At 32.0% G+C, this 20154-nt stretch overlaps 2 protein-coding genes across 2 annotated transcripts in view; one reads left to right on the forward strand and one right to left on the reverse strand.

Annotated features, from left to right (window-relative positions):
* Positions 1-5522, reverse strand: part of KLHL18 (kelch like family member 18) — a 34057-nt gene extending 28535 nt beyond the window's left edge. Inside the window, exon 1 of the mRNA XM_083877500.1 lies at positions 5351-5522. Coding sequence (XP_083733626.1) covers positions 5351-5494 — 144 coding nt within the window. The 5' untranslated portion in view covers positions 5495-5522. The remainder of the gene's footprint in view (positions 1-5350) is intronic.
* A 103-nt stretch (positions 5523-5625) lies between these two features.
* Positions 5626-19066, forward strand: LOC310915994 (uncharacterized protein; the record flags this gene model as incomplete). The annotated part of the gene is made up of 6 exons (XM_083873222.1): positions 5626-5673; positions 9321-9395; positions 11049-11218; positions 15357-15444; positions 16766-17209; positions 19046-19066. 6 exons carry the CDS (start codon positions 5626-5628, stop codon positions 19064-19066), a joined length of 846 nt encoding a protein of 281 aa, XP_083729348.1.
* Between the last annotated feature and the right edge of the window lie 1088 nt (positions 19067-20154).

A 20154-nucleotide genomic window follows, 5' to 3' on the forward strand; every position in this document is an offset into this window, starting at 1 on the left:
ATTATGAGAATTCCCAGAGAATTCCCAGAGAATTGTGAGAATTCCCAGAGAATTGTGAACAGAATTCCCAGAAAATTGTGAACAGAATTCCCAGAGAATGGTGAGAATTCCCAGAGAATTGTGAAGAGAATTCCCAGAGATTTGTGAGAATTCCCAGAGAATTCCCAGAGAATTGGGAGAATTCCCAGAGAATTCCCAGAGAATTGGGAGAATTCCCAGAGAATTGTGATGAGAATTCCCAGAGAATTTTGTGAGAATTCCCAGAGAATTGTGAGAATTCCCAGAGAATGGTGAACAGAATTCCCAGAGAATTCCTCTCTGGGAGAATTCCCAGAAAATTTGTGAGAATTCCCAGAAAATTGTGAGCAGAATTCCCAGAGAATTGTGAGCAGAATTCCCAGAGATTTGTGAGAATTCTCAGAATTGTGAGAATTCCCAGAGAATTGTGAACAGAATTCCCAGAGAATTGTGTGAGAATTCCCAGAGATTTGTGAAATCCCAGAGAATTGCGAGAATTCCCAGAGAATTCCCAGAGAATGGTGAGAATTCCCAGAGAATTGTGAGAATTCCCAGAGAATGGTGAGAATTCCCAGAGATTTGTGAGAATTCCCAGAGAATTTTGTGAGAATTCCCAGAGAATTGTGAACAGAATTCCCAGAGAATTGTGTGAGAATTCCCAGAGATTTGTGAAATCCCAGAGAATTGCGAGAATTCCCAGAGAATTCCCAGAGAATTGTGAGAATTCCCAGAGAATGGTGAGAATTCCCAGAGATTTGTGAACAGAATTCCCAGAGAATTGTGAGAATTCCCAGAGAATTCTGAGAATTCCCAGAGAATTGTGAAGAGAATTCCCAGGGAATTGTGAGAATTCCCAGAGAATTGGGAGAATTCCCAGAGCCACAAATCTCTGGGAATTCCAGCCCAGCCAGGAATTCCCAATTCCCATCTATCCCAACCACTCTTCCCCAAACCTTAAATCCCTCTCAAGAATTCCTACAAATTCCCCAAATCCAACAATCTGATCATCCCTGGGTTCAGCTCCATCCCAGTGGGAAACAAAGAAGTTCTTCCTCCTGATCCTTGTTTTCCAAAGGGGGGAAAAATCAGGAGGATTTTTCCGGTCCTGCTTTCCCTCAGGGAAAAGTGGGAATGGCAGAATTCCCAACATCCCCCTGCTGATTATTCCATGGAAATCAATTCCTCCATCCTTCCCACCCCAGGCATCTCCCTGAGGGGCAGCCACAGCTGCTCTGGGAATTCCAGCCCAGCCAGGAATTCCCAATTCCCAAAATCCCAACCAGGAATTCCTTCCCAAAATCCCATTTCAGCAGCTCAAAGCCATTCCCTGTGTCCTGTCCCTCCATCCCTTGTCCCCAGCCCCTCTCCAGCTCTCCTGGAGCCCCTTCAGGCCCTGCCAGGGGCTCTGAGCTCTCCCTGGAGCTTCTCCTCTCCAGGGGAACATTCCCAGCTCTCCCAGCCCTGGAGCAGCTCCGGGGCCTCCTCTGGATCTCTCCAGCAGCTCCTGTGGATTTTGGGCTCCAGGCCTGGGGCAGCTCTGCAGGTGGGGATTCACCTGAGGGGGCAGAGGGGCACAATCCCAGCCCTGGATCCCCTTTTCCAGCAGAAAATTCCAACTTGACTTCCCTGGGAATTCCAGCCCAGCCAGGAATTCCTAATTCCCAACATCCCACCTAAATCTCCTTCTGTCAGCTCAAAGCCATTCCCTGTTTTGGTTCTTAATCCACTCACTTTTGGTTCTTAATCCACGTATTTTTGGTTATTAATTCACTCATTTTTGCTTATTAATCCACTCCCTTTTGGTTCTAAATCCACTCTAAATCCCTGGATCCCCTTTTCCAGCAGAAAATTCCAACTTGACTTCTCTGGGAATTCCAGCCCAGCCAGGAATCCCTAATTCCCAATTTCCCACCTAAATCTCCTTCTGTCAGCTCAAAGCCATTCCCTGTGTCCTGTCCCTCCATCCCTCATCCCAAATCCCTCTCCAGCTCTCCTGGAGCCCCTTCAGGCTCTGGAAATTTTCCCTGGAGCTTCTTTTTTTCCAGGGGAACATTCCCAGCTCTCCCAGCCCTGACTTTCACCTTCCTCCCTCATTTCTGGGTAAGAATCACCCAAACTCTGCAAACCCCAGGCTGGATTTACAACAGGAAAACCTTCCCCAGCCAAGACAGGACAGAAACAATTTTGTCCTGGCTGAGTTTGGGGTGCCTGAGTGATCCAAATCCACCTCCAAACTTCCAGCTGAGAAAAAAAAAAAAAAAAAAAAATAAAATCCCTGCTGAAAATTCCAGCAATTCCTGGGAATGGGAATGAGGAGGGAAGGCTTGGCTGAATTAATTCCATCACCAAAAGACATTGTGGGCGCTGAGAAAAGAGAAATCCAGAGGCAAAACCAGCACAAAATGGGATTTTTTTTTTCACAGGATGAGTCAAGACAAACACAGAGAGGAATCATCAAAGGAATGAAATGTTTGGAATTCCCAGCTGGGGGTGGGAAAGCAAAGCTGGAAATGCCTGAAATAACATGGACAGAGAACTCAGGAGCTGCTGGGATCTGCCTGCGGGATTTTGGGGGAGGAATTCTGCCCTGGAATGGATTTCCAGAGGAGCTGTGGCTGTCCCTGGAATGATCTGGATGATCCTGAAGGTTCCTTCCATCCCAAAATGTTCTCTGATGGTTTGGATCTTTTTAAATTATTTTAAAATAGGGATAAAGAGGATTAAAATAGCTCTTTGTTATGGGAAATGCACAGAAATGGATAATTATTTGGATTTTTGGGAAGGAATTCTGCCCTGGAATGGATTCCCAGAGGAGCTGTGGCTGTTTCTGGATCCCTGGAAATATCCAAGGCCAGGCTGGATTTGGTTTGGAGAAACCTGGGACAGTGAAAAGTGTCCAAGGGGTGACACTGGATGATCCAAAATGTTCTCTGATGGTTTTGATCTTTTTAAATTATTTTAAAATAGGGATAAAGAGGTTTTGAACAGTTTTTTCCTATGGGAAATGCACAGAAATGGATAATTATTGGGATTTTTGGGAAGGAATTCTGCCCTGGAATGGATTTCCAGAGGAGCTGTGGCTGTTTCTGGAATGATCTGGATGATCCTTAAGGTTCCTTCCATCCCAAAATGTTTTCTGATGGTTTTGATCTTCCCTAATGTATTTAAAAATAGAAATAAAGAGGATTTTAACAGCTCTTTTCTATGAGAAATCCACAGAAATGGATAATTATTCACAGGAAGAATTTATCCATGACAGGACTGTCCTGCTATTATTATATATATTAAATATATATATATATATTAATATATAAATATATATATATATATTAAAAAACGTGGCACTGCCAGAACCTGCTCATCACCTCCTAAATCCTAAATCCTAAATTCTAAATCCTAAACCCAGCACACTCTGCATCCCAAACCACCTTTCAGACAGAATTCCAGCCCAGATTGTCACAAAACATCCCCCAGGAGAAGGAACAGCCCCTTCCAAGGAGGATCCTGAGGCTCAGCTCCTCCTCCTGGAGATAAATCCATGAAATATTTCCCCATCCCACATCCCTGGGCAGGCCCAGCTCCTTTCCCCGGGCAGGTTTCAGGCTCAGGAGGTTCTGGAGAACCTTCCCCCAGTTTTAATTAAAATTCAGAGTGACTCAGAGCTGAGTGAGGCTCCCAGAGGGATTCCTGCAGCTCCTGCCTGGCGGGGGAAACCCTCCCAGCCATTCCCTGCACAATCCTGAGGATTCACCAAGATTTGTTGAGTTTTTTGATGCTAAAATGGGGATTTTCCTATAAAGAGGGGCCTCAGCTCTGTCTGGAGCCCTCCTGAACCCTCCCAGCCATTCCCTGCACAGCCAGGGACACACAAATCCTGAGAATTCACCACAATTTGTTGAGTTTTTTGATGCTAAAATGGGGATTTTCCTATAAAGAGGGGTCTCAGCTCTGTCTGGAGCCCCTCTGAACCCTCCCAGTCATTCCCTGCAGAACCAGGGACACAAATCCTGAGGATTAACCACCATTTGTTGAATTTTTTGATGTTAAAATGGGGATATTCCTATAAAGAGGCGTCTCAGCTCTGTCTGGAGCCCCTCTGAACCCTCCCAGCCATTCCCTGCACAATCCTGAGGATTCACCAAGATTTGTTGAGTTTTTTGATGCTAAAATGGGGATTTTCCTATAAAGAGGGGCCTCAGCTCTGTCTGGAGCCCCTCTGAACCCTCCCAGCCATTCCCTGCACAGCCAGGGACACAAATCCTGAGAATTCACCGACATTTCTTGAGTTTTTTGATGTTAAAATGTGGATATTCTGATAAAGGGAGGTCTCAGTTCTCTCTGGAGCCCCTGACACCCCTCTGAGGGGATTTGGGGGGTCTCAGCTCTGTCTGGAGCCCCCCTGAACCCTCCCAGCCATTCCCTGCAGAACCAGGGACACAAATCCTGAGAATTCACCAAGATTTGTTGAGTTTTTTGATGCTAAAATGGAGATATTCTGATAAAGAGGGGCCTCAGCTCTGTCTGGAGCCCCTCTGAACCCTCCCAGCCATTCCCTGCACAGCCAGGGACACAAATCCTGAGAATTCACCACCATTCCTTGTGGGTTTTTTTTGATGTTAAAATGGGGATTTTCCTATAAAGGGGTTTGGGGAGTCTCAGCTCTGTCTGGAGCCCCTGACACCCCATTGAGGGGATTTGGGGGGTCCTTCAGTCCCCTTAAAAGCTGTGGGGGGTCCCTCAGCCCCTTTAAAGTCTGTGGGGGTCCCTCAAAGGCTGTGGGGGGGTCCCTCACCCCCCTTAAAGGTTTTGGGGGGTTCTTCAGTCCCCTTTAAAGGTTGTGGGGGTCCCTGAAAGGTCGAGGGGGACCCTCAGTCTCTTTAAAGGGTGTTGGAGGGTCCCTTAGTCCCTTTAAAGACTGTGGGAGGTTCCCTTTAAGACTTTGGGGGTCCCTCAAAGACTGTGGGGGGTCCCTTTAAGACTTTGGGGGTCCCTCAGTCCCTTTAAAAGCTGTGGGGGGTCTCTCAGTTCCCTTTAAAGGTTTTGGGGGTCCCTGAAAGGTCGTGGGGGACCCTCAGCCCCCTTAAAGTCTGTGGAGATCCCTCAGCCCCCTCAAGGACCAGCTCCTTTTTAAGGGGACTGGGGGAAGCCCCCTCAGCATCACCCCAAATCCGAGCCCCCCTCAGTGTCCCAAAAGGAGTCGAGTTATGTCTCTCAGTCCTTTGAGGAGTCTGGGGTCCCTCACACCCATCAGGGACTGGGGGGTCCCTCACTTTCCCTCAGGGTTTGAAGTCCCCCAGCCCCGTTCAGACCCTTCTCCTTCCCCGGGCCGCACCTTGAGCGTCACATCGCAGAGCTTTCCTTGCCGCCGGATCTCTCCCATCACTCCATATCCACGACTAGGCAGATCTCCCACCGAAAAATGCACCAAATCCTCAGGATCCAGCTCGGGATCCGCCGCCGCCGCCGTTTCCAGCATCGTCCCGGCCACTCCCGTCCCCGCTTCGCCCCCGCCGCGCTCTGAGCCCGCCCGGCCGCCGTAGGCGGAGCCACTTCCGGGTTGGCCCGGAAAATGCCGTTGCCATAGAGAAGCCGGAAGTGAACGTTGCCATGGCGACCAAGGACGCCACGCTGGATTCGGCTACAGAGGGATCGCAGGTGGAAAAAGGGATAAAAACATTGTCTTAGGGGTCCTTTTCTCCTTTTTAATGAGTGATTTGAGGGTTTTATCCCCCGCACAAGCGGCATCAACCCCGGGGCATCGCCCCTCACACACCTGGGGAGAGAAACGCGGGATAATTTAATTAGGAAAGACCTTAAATGTTGGAGTCCAGGACATCCCCTTGGATGAGCTGGGACCTGGGAAAGAGAATTTGAGCCCTGGACAGGGGGATGTGGAGCCAGTCCAGGGGGATTGGAAACCTTGGCACAGAGCCCAGGAGGACACTGAGTTTGGTCTGAGCCCATAGGAGAAACTTCCAGCATTAGGAGAGGAATTGCAAATCACCAGGAAGTGAAAATAGTAGCTTAGCACAGTAGAAGATGCAAAATTCAGTAGTTTTAAGGGTTTTAGGATAGAGGTAAATGGGGAACAAGATGGTGGAATTTGGGTGATGTTGGGAAAGATGAATCAGGGAAACCTTATAAATATGATTGCTTAGCAAAAGATTCTGAAAATATGAAACCTGTAATCGAAATAGAAATGGAAGGTTAATTTGAGTTGTAGGATACTGAGCCTTATTTACTATAGAACCTGGAAACAACAGCCTGGGCAGCTGAAGGAGAATCCCTTTGGATTGAACAATCCCCTTCTGCTGCCTGAGGGACCCAAAGGTCAATGGAGCAAAACAGAAAAGTCTAAAGAGGAGTTTTTAGAGTTTAAAATATAACACATGGTAATGTAGTAGTTCTTACAGGCTGTGTGGAGATTCTATAGGATTTTGTGTCTTGTGTTGGTTGGTCACTGTAAATTAGAATATTCAACACAAAAGGAGATAGAATGGATTGGAACCAGGACCTCGCTCTCTTGGTTTTCCCTCGCTCTTCTCTTCTCTCTTTGCCCTTTTCACTCTCTGGTCCCTGCTCTCTTGTCTCTCCTCTTCGCTCTTTCTCTCTGGGCCTCACTCTCCTTTCCCTGCTCTCACCTCTGCTCTCTTCCCCCTGCACTCTGACCCTGCCCCTGCTCTCTCTCCCCTCTCCTCAGCCCAAACCCTCTTTGCTCTCTCTCCTTCTCTCTCTGGGATTTCCCTCCAGCCCAGGCTGGTGGCTGAAGGCAAAGCCCTTTCTACCCACAACCCTTGCAATAAACCCACATATTCTAGAATGTCTCAGCTCTGCGGAGTCCCTTGTCCCTGTAAGTCACAGATGTTTCTACAGGGTGGTGCCTCGTGTCCCTCTCCTTCTTCCTCATCCTCCATCTCCTGAGGTGGTGATGATATAAAATAGTGAGAGTGGGTTGGGTCAAAGTAGAAGTGACACTCTTAGTGCAAGTGTAGGGATTTTTTCCGTGGACGGCAGGGACAAGGAACTCTGCAGAGCTGAGATATTCTAGAATATGTGGGTTTATTGCGAGGGTGGTGGGTAAAGAGGGTTTTGCCTTCAGTCACCAGCAAAGCCCTAAAGAGAGAATGGGGGGAGAGAGAGATAGAAGAGAGAGTAGGGGGGAGAAATGGGGTAGGAACAGGGGGAAAGTGTGGGGAGAAAACAGGAGCAAGTGAGGTGAGAGAGAGGAGAGGGGATGGGCCAAGAGGGTAAGAGAAGAGAGGAGGGCAAGAGAGCCAAGAGAAGAGAGTGATCACCTTGTTCCAATCCATTCTATCTCTTTTTGTGTTGAATATTTTATTTTACAGTGACCAACCAGCACAAGATACAAAACCTACAAACTTTGCCTGCAGCCTGTAAGAACTACTACATCACCATGTCATTTTATATTCTAAACTCTACAGACTCCTTTCTTCTGCATTTGTTCCCTGATGACTTTGCAGGGTGGAAAGGCAACATTTTTGAGTCTTTTGTTTTCCTGTCTTCAGCTCATCCCCATTTTCCTGCCTGCCATGATCACATCTCAAAACTGGCTTTCATTTCTATTTCACTCACAGGTTTTACATCTGCAGTATTTTTTACCATAAAATAATATTCATAAGTCCTTCCTGTCCCTTCTTTCCCAACATGTAAAAACTAGGCATTGGTGTGAAATAGTAAATAATCTATATGTAGTTATCTGTATAAATGTAATTATCTGTATAAATGTCATTATCTGTATAAATGTAATTATCTGTATAAATGTCATTATCTGTACAAATGTAATTATCTGTATCAACGTAATTATCCGTATAAATGTAATTATCTGTATAAATGTAATTATCTGTATAAATGTAATTATCTATATAAACATAATTACCTGTATAAATGTAATTATCTGTATCAATGTAATTATCTGTATAAATAATTAATAATTATAAATATAATAATTATAAATAAATATAGTAATATAAATAAATATAAAATAATTAATAAATAATTATAAATAATCTGTAATTATCTGTATAAATGTATTTATCCGTATAAACGTAATTATCTATATAAATGTAATTATCTGTATAAATGTAATTATCTGTATAAATGTAATTATCTGTATCAATGTAATTATCTGTATAAATGTATTTATCCGTATAAATGTAATTATCTGTATAAATATATATATTTATATATATATTTTTATATATATATATTTTTATATATATTTATATAAATATATATATTTATATTTATATTATTATATTATATTATATTATAATTATAATATTATATAATATAATATTATTATAGTATTATAGTATTATAATATAATATTAATATAATATAATATAATATAAATATAATATAATACAATATAATATAATTATAATGTTATGTTTATAATATTACAATATTATATTTATATATTATATTTATAATATATAATATAAATTATAATATTATAATATATATAATATAATATATATTTATGTATATTATATATAATATAATAATAGATAATAATTATAATATTTTATTTATATATAATATTATATAAAAATTATAATAATATTATATTTATATATTATATTATAATTATATATATTATATTTATATATAATTATAATATTATAATATATATAATATTATAATATATATAATATTATATTTCTATATATGATATAATATATTTATTTATGAGGTGATGCCCCATCAATGCTCAGTCCCCTCATGTCCCCATTGCTGTCCAGACCTCGATTGGGAGCGGAGAAAATTCTGAATTATCAAATAATAAACATCACAAAAAACCAGAAAACAAAACCTTGAGGATTCTGATTTTTTATACCAACACAACTCGGGGATTTTAGAGGGAAAAGGACTTTAAACAACTTGAATTTTGGGTGAGAAAACCAACCTGAGACTTAAAAATCATCAAATTCCATTTTTTGCCAGAATTTCCAGTGATCAAAATTCAGCACAAATTCACCCGGCAAATCCCAACCATTAAAAATGGATTTTTTTTTCCAAAAATTCTGCCAAAAATCTGTTTTTTCCCAAAAATTCTGCCAAAAATCTTCTTATTTAAAGTGCAGGAAAGGGGATTTTCTCACTGTCAAAAATTTAAGATGTTTTTCACCTGAATTTTGTGTTTTTTTTTTTCCTGGGGATGTTTTTCACCTGAATTTTGGTTTTTTTTTTTCCTGGGGATGTTTTTCACCTGAATTTTGGGTTGTTTTTTTCCTGGGGATGTTTTTCACCTGAATTTTGGGTTGTTTTTTCCCCTGCAGGAGGAAGATGAACAGGAAAACTCTGAGAAATTGGAAACAACAAGTTCTGCAGCCAAAACTGAGAATGAAAAAAGTGTAAGAGGCCCCAAAACCCAAAAAAAAAAATTTAAAAAAATTCCCTTCCTCCTTTCCCTGCTTGTTGTTTTTTTTTTTAAATATTTATTTTTTAAATTATTTTATTTTATTTTATTTTATTTATTTTATTTATTTTATTTTATTTTATTTTATTTTATTTATTTTAATTTTTTTAATTTTATTTTTATTTTTAATTTGATTTTATTTTTTAAAATTTATTTTTATTTATTTTTATTATTATTATTATTATTAATTTTTTTTATTTATTTTTTCTTGCTTTGAAGAATAATTCCCAAACTCTTCCAACATTGAGTTTTGGTCAATAACCACTCCCAGAAATAATTTTTTGGGAATTTTTTGGGAATTTTTTTGAGAAATTTGGGAATTTTTTCTGCCCCCTAAAAAAAAAAAAATTTAAAAATTCCCTTCCTCCTTTCCCTGCTTGTTTTTTATATTATTATTATTATTATTATTATTATTATTATTTTATTTTATTTTATTTTATTTTTTCTTGCTTTGAAGAAATAATTCCCAAACTCCTCCAACATTGAGTTTTGGTCAATAACCACTCCCAGAAATAATTTTTTTGGGGAATTTTTTGGGAATTTTTGGGAATTTGGGAATTTTTTCTCCCTCCTTAAAAAAAAAATAAAATTAAAAATTCCCTTCCTCCTTTCCCTGCTTGTTTTTTAATTATTTTTTTATTATTATTATTACTATTATTATTGATATTATTATTTTTATTTTTATTTTATTTTATTTTATTTTTTCTTGCTTTGAAGAAATAATTCTCAAACTCCTCCAACATTGAGTTTTGGTCAACCACTCCCAGCAATAATTTTTTGGGAATTTTTTGGGAATTTGGGAATTTTTTCTCCCCCCTAAAAAAAAAAAATTAAAAATTCCCTTCTTCCTTTCTCTGCTTGTTTTTTTTAATTTAATTTTTTTTATTTAATTTTTTTTTTTTTTTTTTTTTCTTGCTTTGAAGAAATAATTTCAAACTCCTCCAACATTGAGTTTTGGTCAATAACCACTCCCAGAAATAATTTTTTTTGCGAATTTTTTGGGAATTTTTTGGGAATTTTTTGGGAATTTTTTTGGAATTTTTGGGAATTTTTTCTCCTCCCTAAAAAAAAAAAAAAAAAAATTCCCTTCCTCCTTTCCCTGCTTGATTTTTTTTCCTTTTTTTAAAAATTATTATTATTATTGTAATTTTTTATTTTTTCTTGCTTTGAAGAAATAATTCCCAAACTCCTCCAACATTGAATTTTGGTCAATAACCACTCCCAGAAATAATTTTTTTGGGAATTTTTTGGGATTTGGGAATTTTTTCTCCCTCCTTAAAAAAAAAAAATAAATTAAAATTTCCTTTCTCCTTTCCCTGCTTGTTTTTTATATTATTATTATTATTATTATTACTATTATTATTATTATTATTATTATTATTTTATTATTTTATATTTTCTTGCTTTGAAGAAATAATTCCCAAACTCCTCCAACATTGAGTTTTGGTCAATAACCACTCCCAGAAATAATTGGGAATTTTTATTTTTTATTTTTTCTTGCTTTATTTTTTTCTTGCTTTTGAACTCCTCCAACATTGAAATTTTGGTTGTTTTTTTCTTTTTTTTTTGGTTTTTTTTTTTGGGACAGAGTTCTGTGAAACCCCAGGAACAAGAGAAGGAGCAAGAAAAGGAAAAAAAGAAGGAAAAGGAGAAGGAAAAGAAGAAAAAGGAAAAAGATGAAGATCAGGAAAGCCTCATCTCCTCCCTCCTCACTGTGGCAGAACCCGAGAGGGGAAATTCTGACAGTGGCAGACCCAGGTAATTCCCCTAAAAATATTAATCCTGATTGAAAATCCAATAAATTCTGGTCAGAAAAATCCTGGATGGACCAAAATCTAAAAAAATCTGGTCACAAAAATCCTGAATGAACCAAAATTCTGGTCAATAAAATCCTGAATTTACCGAAATTCAACAAATCCTGGTCAGAAAAATCCTGAATGAATCAAAATCTAAAAATCCTGGTCACAGAAATCCTGAATGGACCGAAATCTAAAAAATTCTGGTGAATAAAATCCTGAATTTACCAAAATCCAACAAATCCTGGTCACAAAAATCCTGAATGTTCCAAAATTTTGGTCACAAAAATCCTGAATGAACCAAAATCCAACAAATTCTGGTCAATAAAATCCTGAATGAACCAAAATCTAAAAAATCCTGGTCACAAAAATCCTGAATTTACCAAAATCTAAAAAATTCTGGTCAATAAAATCCTGAATGAACCAAAATTCTGGTCAATAAAATCCTGAATTCATAAAATCCAACAAATCCTGGTCAATAAAATAATGAATTTACCAAAATCTAAAAAATCCTGGTCACAAAAATCCTGAATAAAATAAAATCCAACAAATCCTGGTCAATAAAATCCTGAATTTACCAAAAATCTAAAAAATTCTGGTCACAAAAATCCTGAATTTACCAAAAATCTAAAAAATCCTGGTCACAAAAATCCTGAATTTATAAAATCCAACAAATCCTGGTCAATAAAATCCTGAATGAACCAAAATTTTGGTCACAAAAATCCTGAATGGACCAAAATATAAAAAATTCTGGTCAATAAAATCCTGAATGAACCAAAATCCAGCAAATCCTGGTCACAAAAATCCTGAATTTACCAAAATTTTGGTCACAAAAATCCTGAATTTACCAAAATCTAAAAAAATCCTGGTCAATAAAATCCTGAATTTATAAAATCCAACAAATCCCGGTCAATAAAATCCTGAATGAACCAAAATATAAAAAATTCTGGTCACAAAAATCCTGAATTTATAAAATCCAACAAATCCTGGTCAATAAAATCCTGAATTTACCAAAATTCGACAAATCCTGGTCACAGAAATCCTGAATTTACCAAAATTTTGGTCAATAAAATCCTGAAAGAACCAAAATCTGACAAATCCTGGTCAGAAAAATCCTGAATTTACCAAAATATAAAAAATTCTGGTCAATAAAATCCTGAATTTACCAAAATCTAAAAAATCCTGGTCACAAAAATCCTGAATTTACCAAAATTCTGGTCAGAAAAATCCTGAATTTACCAAAAATCCAACAAATCCTGGTCACAAAAATCCTGAATTTACCAAAATTCTGGTCACAAAAATCCTGAATTTACCAAAAAAATCACAAAAATTTTGTCCCAAATTTGAAGTTGTTTCACAATTATTGAGTACAGACTGTTTGAAGGAAAAAAATGTGGAATTTAAATATTTTAAAGGATTTAAAAATTTAAAAATTTTCAGTGTTTTTGGCTTGAGCAGCTGGAGGATTTTTGAGTTTTCCTTGTGTGGATATTTTGATATTTTCTCCAGGAAATTAAAAAATCAGCTGCTTATTGGGAATTTAAATGAAAAAAAAATATTTTATTTTAAAAAAAGATGCCTGTGATAAAAGAAAAAATATTTCTCTAATTTCTCCTTGAAATATTTTGATTTTTAAGTAATTCCTCCTGGAAATATTTTGATTTTTAAAAACCAGGATTGGTGTTATCCAACCTGCACATGAGGAAATCAGGAAATCAGGAAATCAGGAATTCAGGAAATCAGGAATTCAGGAATTCAGGAATTCAGGAAATCAGGAAATCAGGAATTCAGGAATTCAGGAAATCAGGAAATCAGGGAATCAGGAATTCAGGAATTCAGGAAATCAGGAATTCAGGAATTCAGGAAATCAGGAAATCAGGGAATCAGGAATTCAGGAATTCAGGAAATCAGGAATTCAGGAATTCAGGAAATCAGGAATTCAGGAATTCAGGAAATCAGGATCCTTTTGGCACTTTAATTTCATTTTTCTAACAGAAGGAATTTCCAGCAGCTCTTTGTCCATAGTTGGTTTTAATAGGGGATAAAAGATGGACGTGAATAGATATTGTTATATAGAATAATGGACATAATTATAGAAAAATATATAATATTTTTAATATATAATATAATATTATATAATATAATATGATATAATATAATATGATATAATATAATATAATATAATATAATATAATATAATATAATGTAATATAATATGATATAATATAATATAATACAATACAATATAATATTATATTATAATATAATACAATACAATATAGTATAATACAATATAATATAATATAATATAATGTAATGTAATGTAATATAATATAATGTAATATAATATAATGTAATATAATATAATGTAATACAATATAATATAATACAATATAATATACTACAATATAATATAATATAATATAATATAATATAATATAATGTAATATAATATGATATAATATAATATAATATAATACAATATAATATAATATAATATAATATAATGTAATATAATATGATATAATATAATATAATATAATGTAATACAATATAATATTATATTATAATATAATAAAATACAATATAGTATAATATAATACAATATAATATAATACAATACAATATAATATAACATAATACAATATAATATAATATAATATAATATAATATAATATAATATAATACAATATAATATTATATTATAATATAATACAATATAATATAATGTAATATAATATAATATAATATAATGTAATGTAATGTAATATAATATAATGTAATATAATATAATATAATATAATACAATATAATATAATGCAATATAATATAATATAATGTAATATAATATGATATAATATAATATAATATAATACAATACAATATAATATTATATTATAATATAATAAAATACAATATAGTATAATATAATACAATATAATATAATATAATATATGATATGATATAATATTATATGATATAATATAATATAAAATAATATAATATAATATAACATAATATAATACAATATAATATAATACAATACAATATAACATAATACAATATAATATAATATAATATAATATATAATATAATATAATATAATATAATATAATATATCATCATATATTCGATATAAAATTAAAATATTTTTATTTATATAATTAAATATAAATATTTCTACATTATTATAGAATTATATAAATATAATTATATTAATTCCAGCAATACAACTATATAAATTAATAATATGTCATTAAAGATTCATGAATATTATTAATAATTAGTAATTAATAATGATGAAATATTATTAATACTTAATAACCAATATTAATTATTAATCATTATTAAGAATAATAATTAAAATTAATACTACTTAGACATAGTAATTAACTAATTATAATTAATAGCTATTATTAATTATTAATATTGATGTTATTAATAGTTATCAATTGATAATATTCATTAATTAATTAATAATATACATTATGATAATATAATTATATTAATTAATTTTAATATATTTTAATTTTTATATATTTTTATAAATATAATTTAATTTATATATATTTATATATTTATATATATTTATATATATTTATATATATTTATATATATATAAAATTTAACTTTTATATATTTTAATTTTATATGTATATATATATAAATATAAATATATATATATAAAGATATTATAATTATATTTAAAACCTGCACATAATAACAATCACTCTGCTTTGAATTTTGCCTTCTCTGCCTCACCTTTTGCTGATAATATAATATATATTATAAAATATAATATATAATATAATATATATTATATATTATGTATAATATATTATATAATATAATATATATTAATAATAATATAATATATAATATTATTATTATTATTATTGATAATAGAAATGATATATTTCAAATAATATAAATAATAATATAATTATTATAATATAAAATAGTAAAATATAAAATAGTATAATATAATGTAATGTAATATAATATAACATAATATAATATAATATAATATATAAGTAATATAAATTTCAATTTAGAAAAATGCAAAATTCTTATTTTACTCCTTTTTTTTGCCTTTTTAGAACCCCCAGGCGAGTCCTGGCCTTTGTGAGGATCAAACCCAGTTCTCACTTTGCCCAGGACATGATCAAACTGGGCTCAGACAACAAGGTAGAGTCAAAAAAATAATAAAAATTTGAGATTTGAGGTTTAATTTCAGCTTTTTTAGTGGATTTTTCCATCCCTTTGAGGCCAAAAATAATGGTTTTTTTGGGTGTTTTGGAATGGAAAACACAATTCCTGTGAAATCACCAGAAATTCCACAATTTATCAAATTTTATTTCCATCCCCCTCTCATGCAAATCCCTCCCTTTGCCTTCTCTGTGTTTAATTAAAAATTAATTAATTTAATTTTAAAAATCCCTGAAAGCCAAACAGATGAGTTAAAACCACATTTTATTTAATTTATAATATTTATCCCCAGAAATTTTAAAGGATATTTTTAATTTCCATCCCCCTCTCATGCAAATCCCTCCCTTTGCCTTCTCTGTGTTTAATTAAGAATTAATTAATTTAATTTTAAAAATCCCTGAAAGCCAAACTGATGAGCTCAAAATCACATTTCCTTTCATTTATAATGAAATTATAAATATATAAATATTTATAATATTTATCCCCAGAAATTTTAAAGGATATTTTTAAGACACTTTAGAACCACTCAAGGCAATAAAATAATTCTATTTTTCTGCTCCTTTTTTCTATTTAATTCCTAATTTTCAATTTCTGGAAATATTTTTAAGACACCTAAAAAACCACAAATAACTTTGTTTTTTGTGCTCCTTTTTTCTACTTAATCCCAAATTTTTCAATTTCTGGAAATATTTTTAGGACACCTAAAAAACCACCTGAGGCAATAAAATAATTCTATTTTTCTGCTCCTTTTTTTCTATTTAATCCCAAATTTTTCAATTTCTGGAAATATTTTTAGGACACCTAAAAAACCACAAATAACTTTGTTTTTTCTGCTCCTTTTTTCTATTTAATCCCAAATTTTTCAATTTCTGGAAATATTTTTAGGACACCTAAAAACCCACCTGAGGCAATAAAATAACTCTATTTTTCTGCTCCTTTTTTTCTATTTAATCCCAAATTTTCAATTTCTGGAAATATTTTTAGAACACCTAAAAAACCACAAATAACTTTGTTATTTCTGCTCCTTTTTTCTATTTAATCCCAAATTTTTCAATTTCTGGAAATATTTTTAAGACACCTAAAAAACCACCTGAGGCAATAAAATAACTCTATTTTTCTGCTCCTTTTTTCTATTTAATCCCAAATTTTCTTTTAGGACACCTAAAAAACCACCTGAGGCAATAAAATAATTCTATTTTTCTGCCCCTTTTTTCTATTTAATCCCAAATTTTTAATTTCTGGAAACTCTCCGAGCTGTCGAGTTGATTTCTCTATATATATTTAATTTTTTTTATTTCAGAGCATTGATATTTCCCTGCAGAAGAGCCCCAGGGGGGGAATTGTGAACAATTCTCAGACCGACTGGTCCTTCAGGCTCGATGGGGTTCTCCTCGACGCCTCCCAGGAAATGGTTTATGACGCTGTGGCCAAGGATTTGGTGTGCCAGGCTTTGCAGGGCTACAATGGTGAGTTTATTGTTGTTGTTGTTATTATTATTATTATTTTATTTTATTTTATTTTATTTTATTTTATTTTTATTTTATTTTATTTTATTATATTATATTTTATTTTATTTTATTTTTATTTTATTTTATTATATTTTATTTTATTATATTTTATTTTATTTTATTTTATTTTATCTTATTTTATTTTATCTTATTTTATTTTATTTTATCTTATTTTATTTTATTTTATTTTATTTTATATATCATTATTATTATATTATATTGCTATTTGCTATACTGCTATATTATTATTATTATTATATTATATTATATTATATTTTATTTCATTTTTATTTTATTATACTTTATTATATTTTGTTATATTTTATTATATTTTATATATCATTATTATTATATTATATTGCTATTTGCTATACTGCTATATTATTATTATATTTTATTATATTATATTTTATTTTATTTTATCTTATTTTATTTTCTTTTCTTTTATTATATTTTATTTTATTTTATTATATTTTATTATATTTTATTTATCATTATTATTATATTATATGGCTAATTACTATACTGCTTTATTATTATAATATTTTTATATTATCATATTAAATATTAATACTATATAATATATTATTATATTATATATTATTATTATATTGTATTATTATGTTATTTGTTATTATGTTATATTATATTATTATGTTATTTGCTTTATTGCTATATTATTATTATATTTTATATATTATGATACTCTATATTATTATTATTTTATATTGCCATTTGCTATATTGCGATAATATTATATTTTATATATTATTATATTATATTATATTATATTATTATGTTTTCTATTAATAATTATTATTGTATTATATTGTTATTTGCTATACTGCTATATTATTATTATTATTATATTTTTATATTATCATATTAAATATTAGTACTATATTATATATTATTCTTATATTATATTGTTATTTGCTTTATTGCTATATTATTATTTTATATTGCCATTTGCTATATTGCCATAATATTATATTTTATATATTATTATATTATATTATTATTATGTTTTCTATTAATAATTATTATTGTATTATATTGCTATTTGCTAGATTGAGATGTTATTTTTGTTATTATCATTTTTAGATTTTATATATTATTTTATTATTTATTATTATTACATTATATTGCTATTTACGATATTGATATATAATTATTATTATTATGTTATAGATTATATTATTATTACTTATCATATTATAATGATATTTGCCATATTGCTATTATTATTAATATTATTATTATTATACTATATAATATTATTATTATATTATATTGCTATTTGCTATATTGATATATTATTATTGTTATTATCATTATTATATTTTCTATATTATTTTATTATTATCATATTGCTATTTGCTATATTTATATATAAGAATAATTAATATTTTATATATTATATTATTATTATTACTTATTATATTATAATACTATTTGCTATATTGCTATTATTATTATATTATATTGCAATTTGCTATATTGATATATTATTATTATTTTATATATTATATTATTTTTTCATTATATTATATTACAATTTGCTATATTGCTATTAATATTATTATTATATTTTATTGTATATATTATTATTAAATTATATATTATTTTTATTATATTGCGATTTGCTATATTGCTATATTATTATTATATATTATATTATATTATATTATATTATATTATATTATATTATATTATATTATATTGTGATTTGCTATATTGCTATATTGCTATATAATCATAATTATTATATATATATATATAATTATTATTATTATTTATATTACATTGCTATATTGCTATATTGCTATTATTTTTTTTTATTTTATATAATTATTATATTATACATTATTATTATTATATTATATTGCTATTTGCTATATTGCTATATTATTATAATAATATTATTCAATATATTATTATTATATTGTATATTTTTATGATTATATTATATTGCTATTTACTATATTGGTACTATTATTATTATTATTATTATTATTATTATTATTATTATTATTATTTTGCCCATAAAACCAGACTGAAATTGAGCACAGACCCTTTTTCTGCCCTATTAGAAATTCCCTCCTGACTTGATCCTTTTGAATCTTTATTTTTATTTTTATTTTTATTTTTATTTCTATTTTAGGCACCATCATGTGCTATGGACAAACTGGGGCCGGCAAAACCTACACCATGACTGGAGCATCCTCCGAGTACAGGAACAGGGGGATCATCCCCAGGGCCATCCAGCAGGTACTGCAGCTCGGAAAAAACTCTTTCAACACTTTTAGAATTTATTTTTTAATTTTTTTTCCTCTTCATTTTTACCCCAGAAATGATGGTTGAAAGAATAAATGAGTTTTATTGTCATTCTCAGAGGTTGTTCCTCTTTAAGCTCTTGCTGCTCCCCAAATGTCACTGAGCCTTTAAAAAATGTGTTTTCCAAACTATTATTGTTTGAAATTAGGTTAAAACTGATCATAAAATCATTAAAAAACACTTTTAAGACACAGAGACATTGACACAGGGTGCCCAGATTTGCTGTGGCTGCTCCTGGATCCCTGGAAATGTCCAAGGACAGGTTGGACAGATCTTGGAGCAACTTGGGACAGTGGAAAATGTCCCTGGAAATGTCCAAGGACAGGTTGGACAGATCTTGGAGCAACTTGGGACAGTGGAAAATGTCCCTGGAAATGTCCAAGGACAGGTTGGACAGATCTTGGACCAGCCTGGGATGGTGGGAGATGTCCTTGGAGATCTTTGGAGCAGCCAGGGATGGTGGGAGGTGTCCCTGGAAATGTCCAAAGACAGGTTGGGCAGATCTTGGAGCAGCCTGGGACAGTGGAAGGTGTCCTTGGACATTTCCAGGGACGGGTTGGACAGATCTTGGAGCAGCCTGGGATGGTGGGAGATTTCCCTGGAAATGTCCAAGGACAGGTTGGACAGAGCTTGGAGCAACCTGGGATGGTGGAACATGTCCCTGGAAATGTCCAAGGACAGATCTTGGAGCAACCTGGGATGGTGGGAGATTTCCCTGGAAATGTCCAAGGACAGATCTTGGAGCAACTTGGGACAGTGGGAGATGTCCTTGGACATTTCCAGGGACAGGTTGGACAGAGTTTGGAGCAACTTGGGACAGTGGGAGATGTCCCTGGAAATGTCC

Source organism: Zosterops lateralis (genome assembly GCF_965231275.1).
Source record: "Zosterops lateralis genome assembly, chromosome: 1".
NCBI classification, from domain to species: domain Eukaryota; kingdom Metazoa; phylum Chordata; class Aves; order Passeriformes; family Zosteropidae; genus Zosterops; species Zosterops lateralis.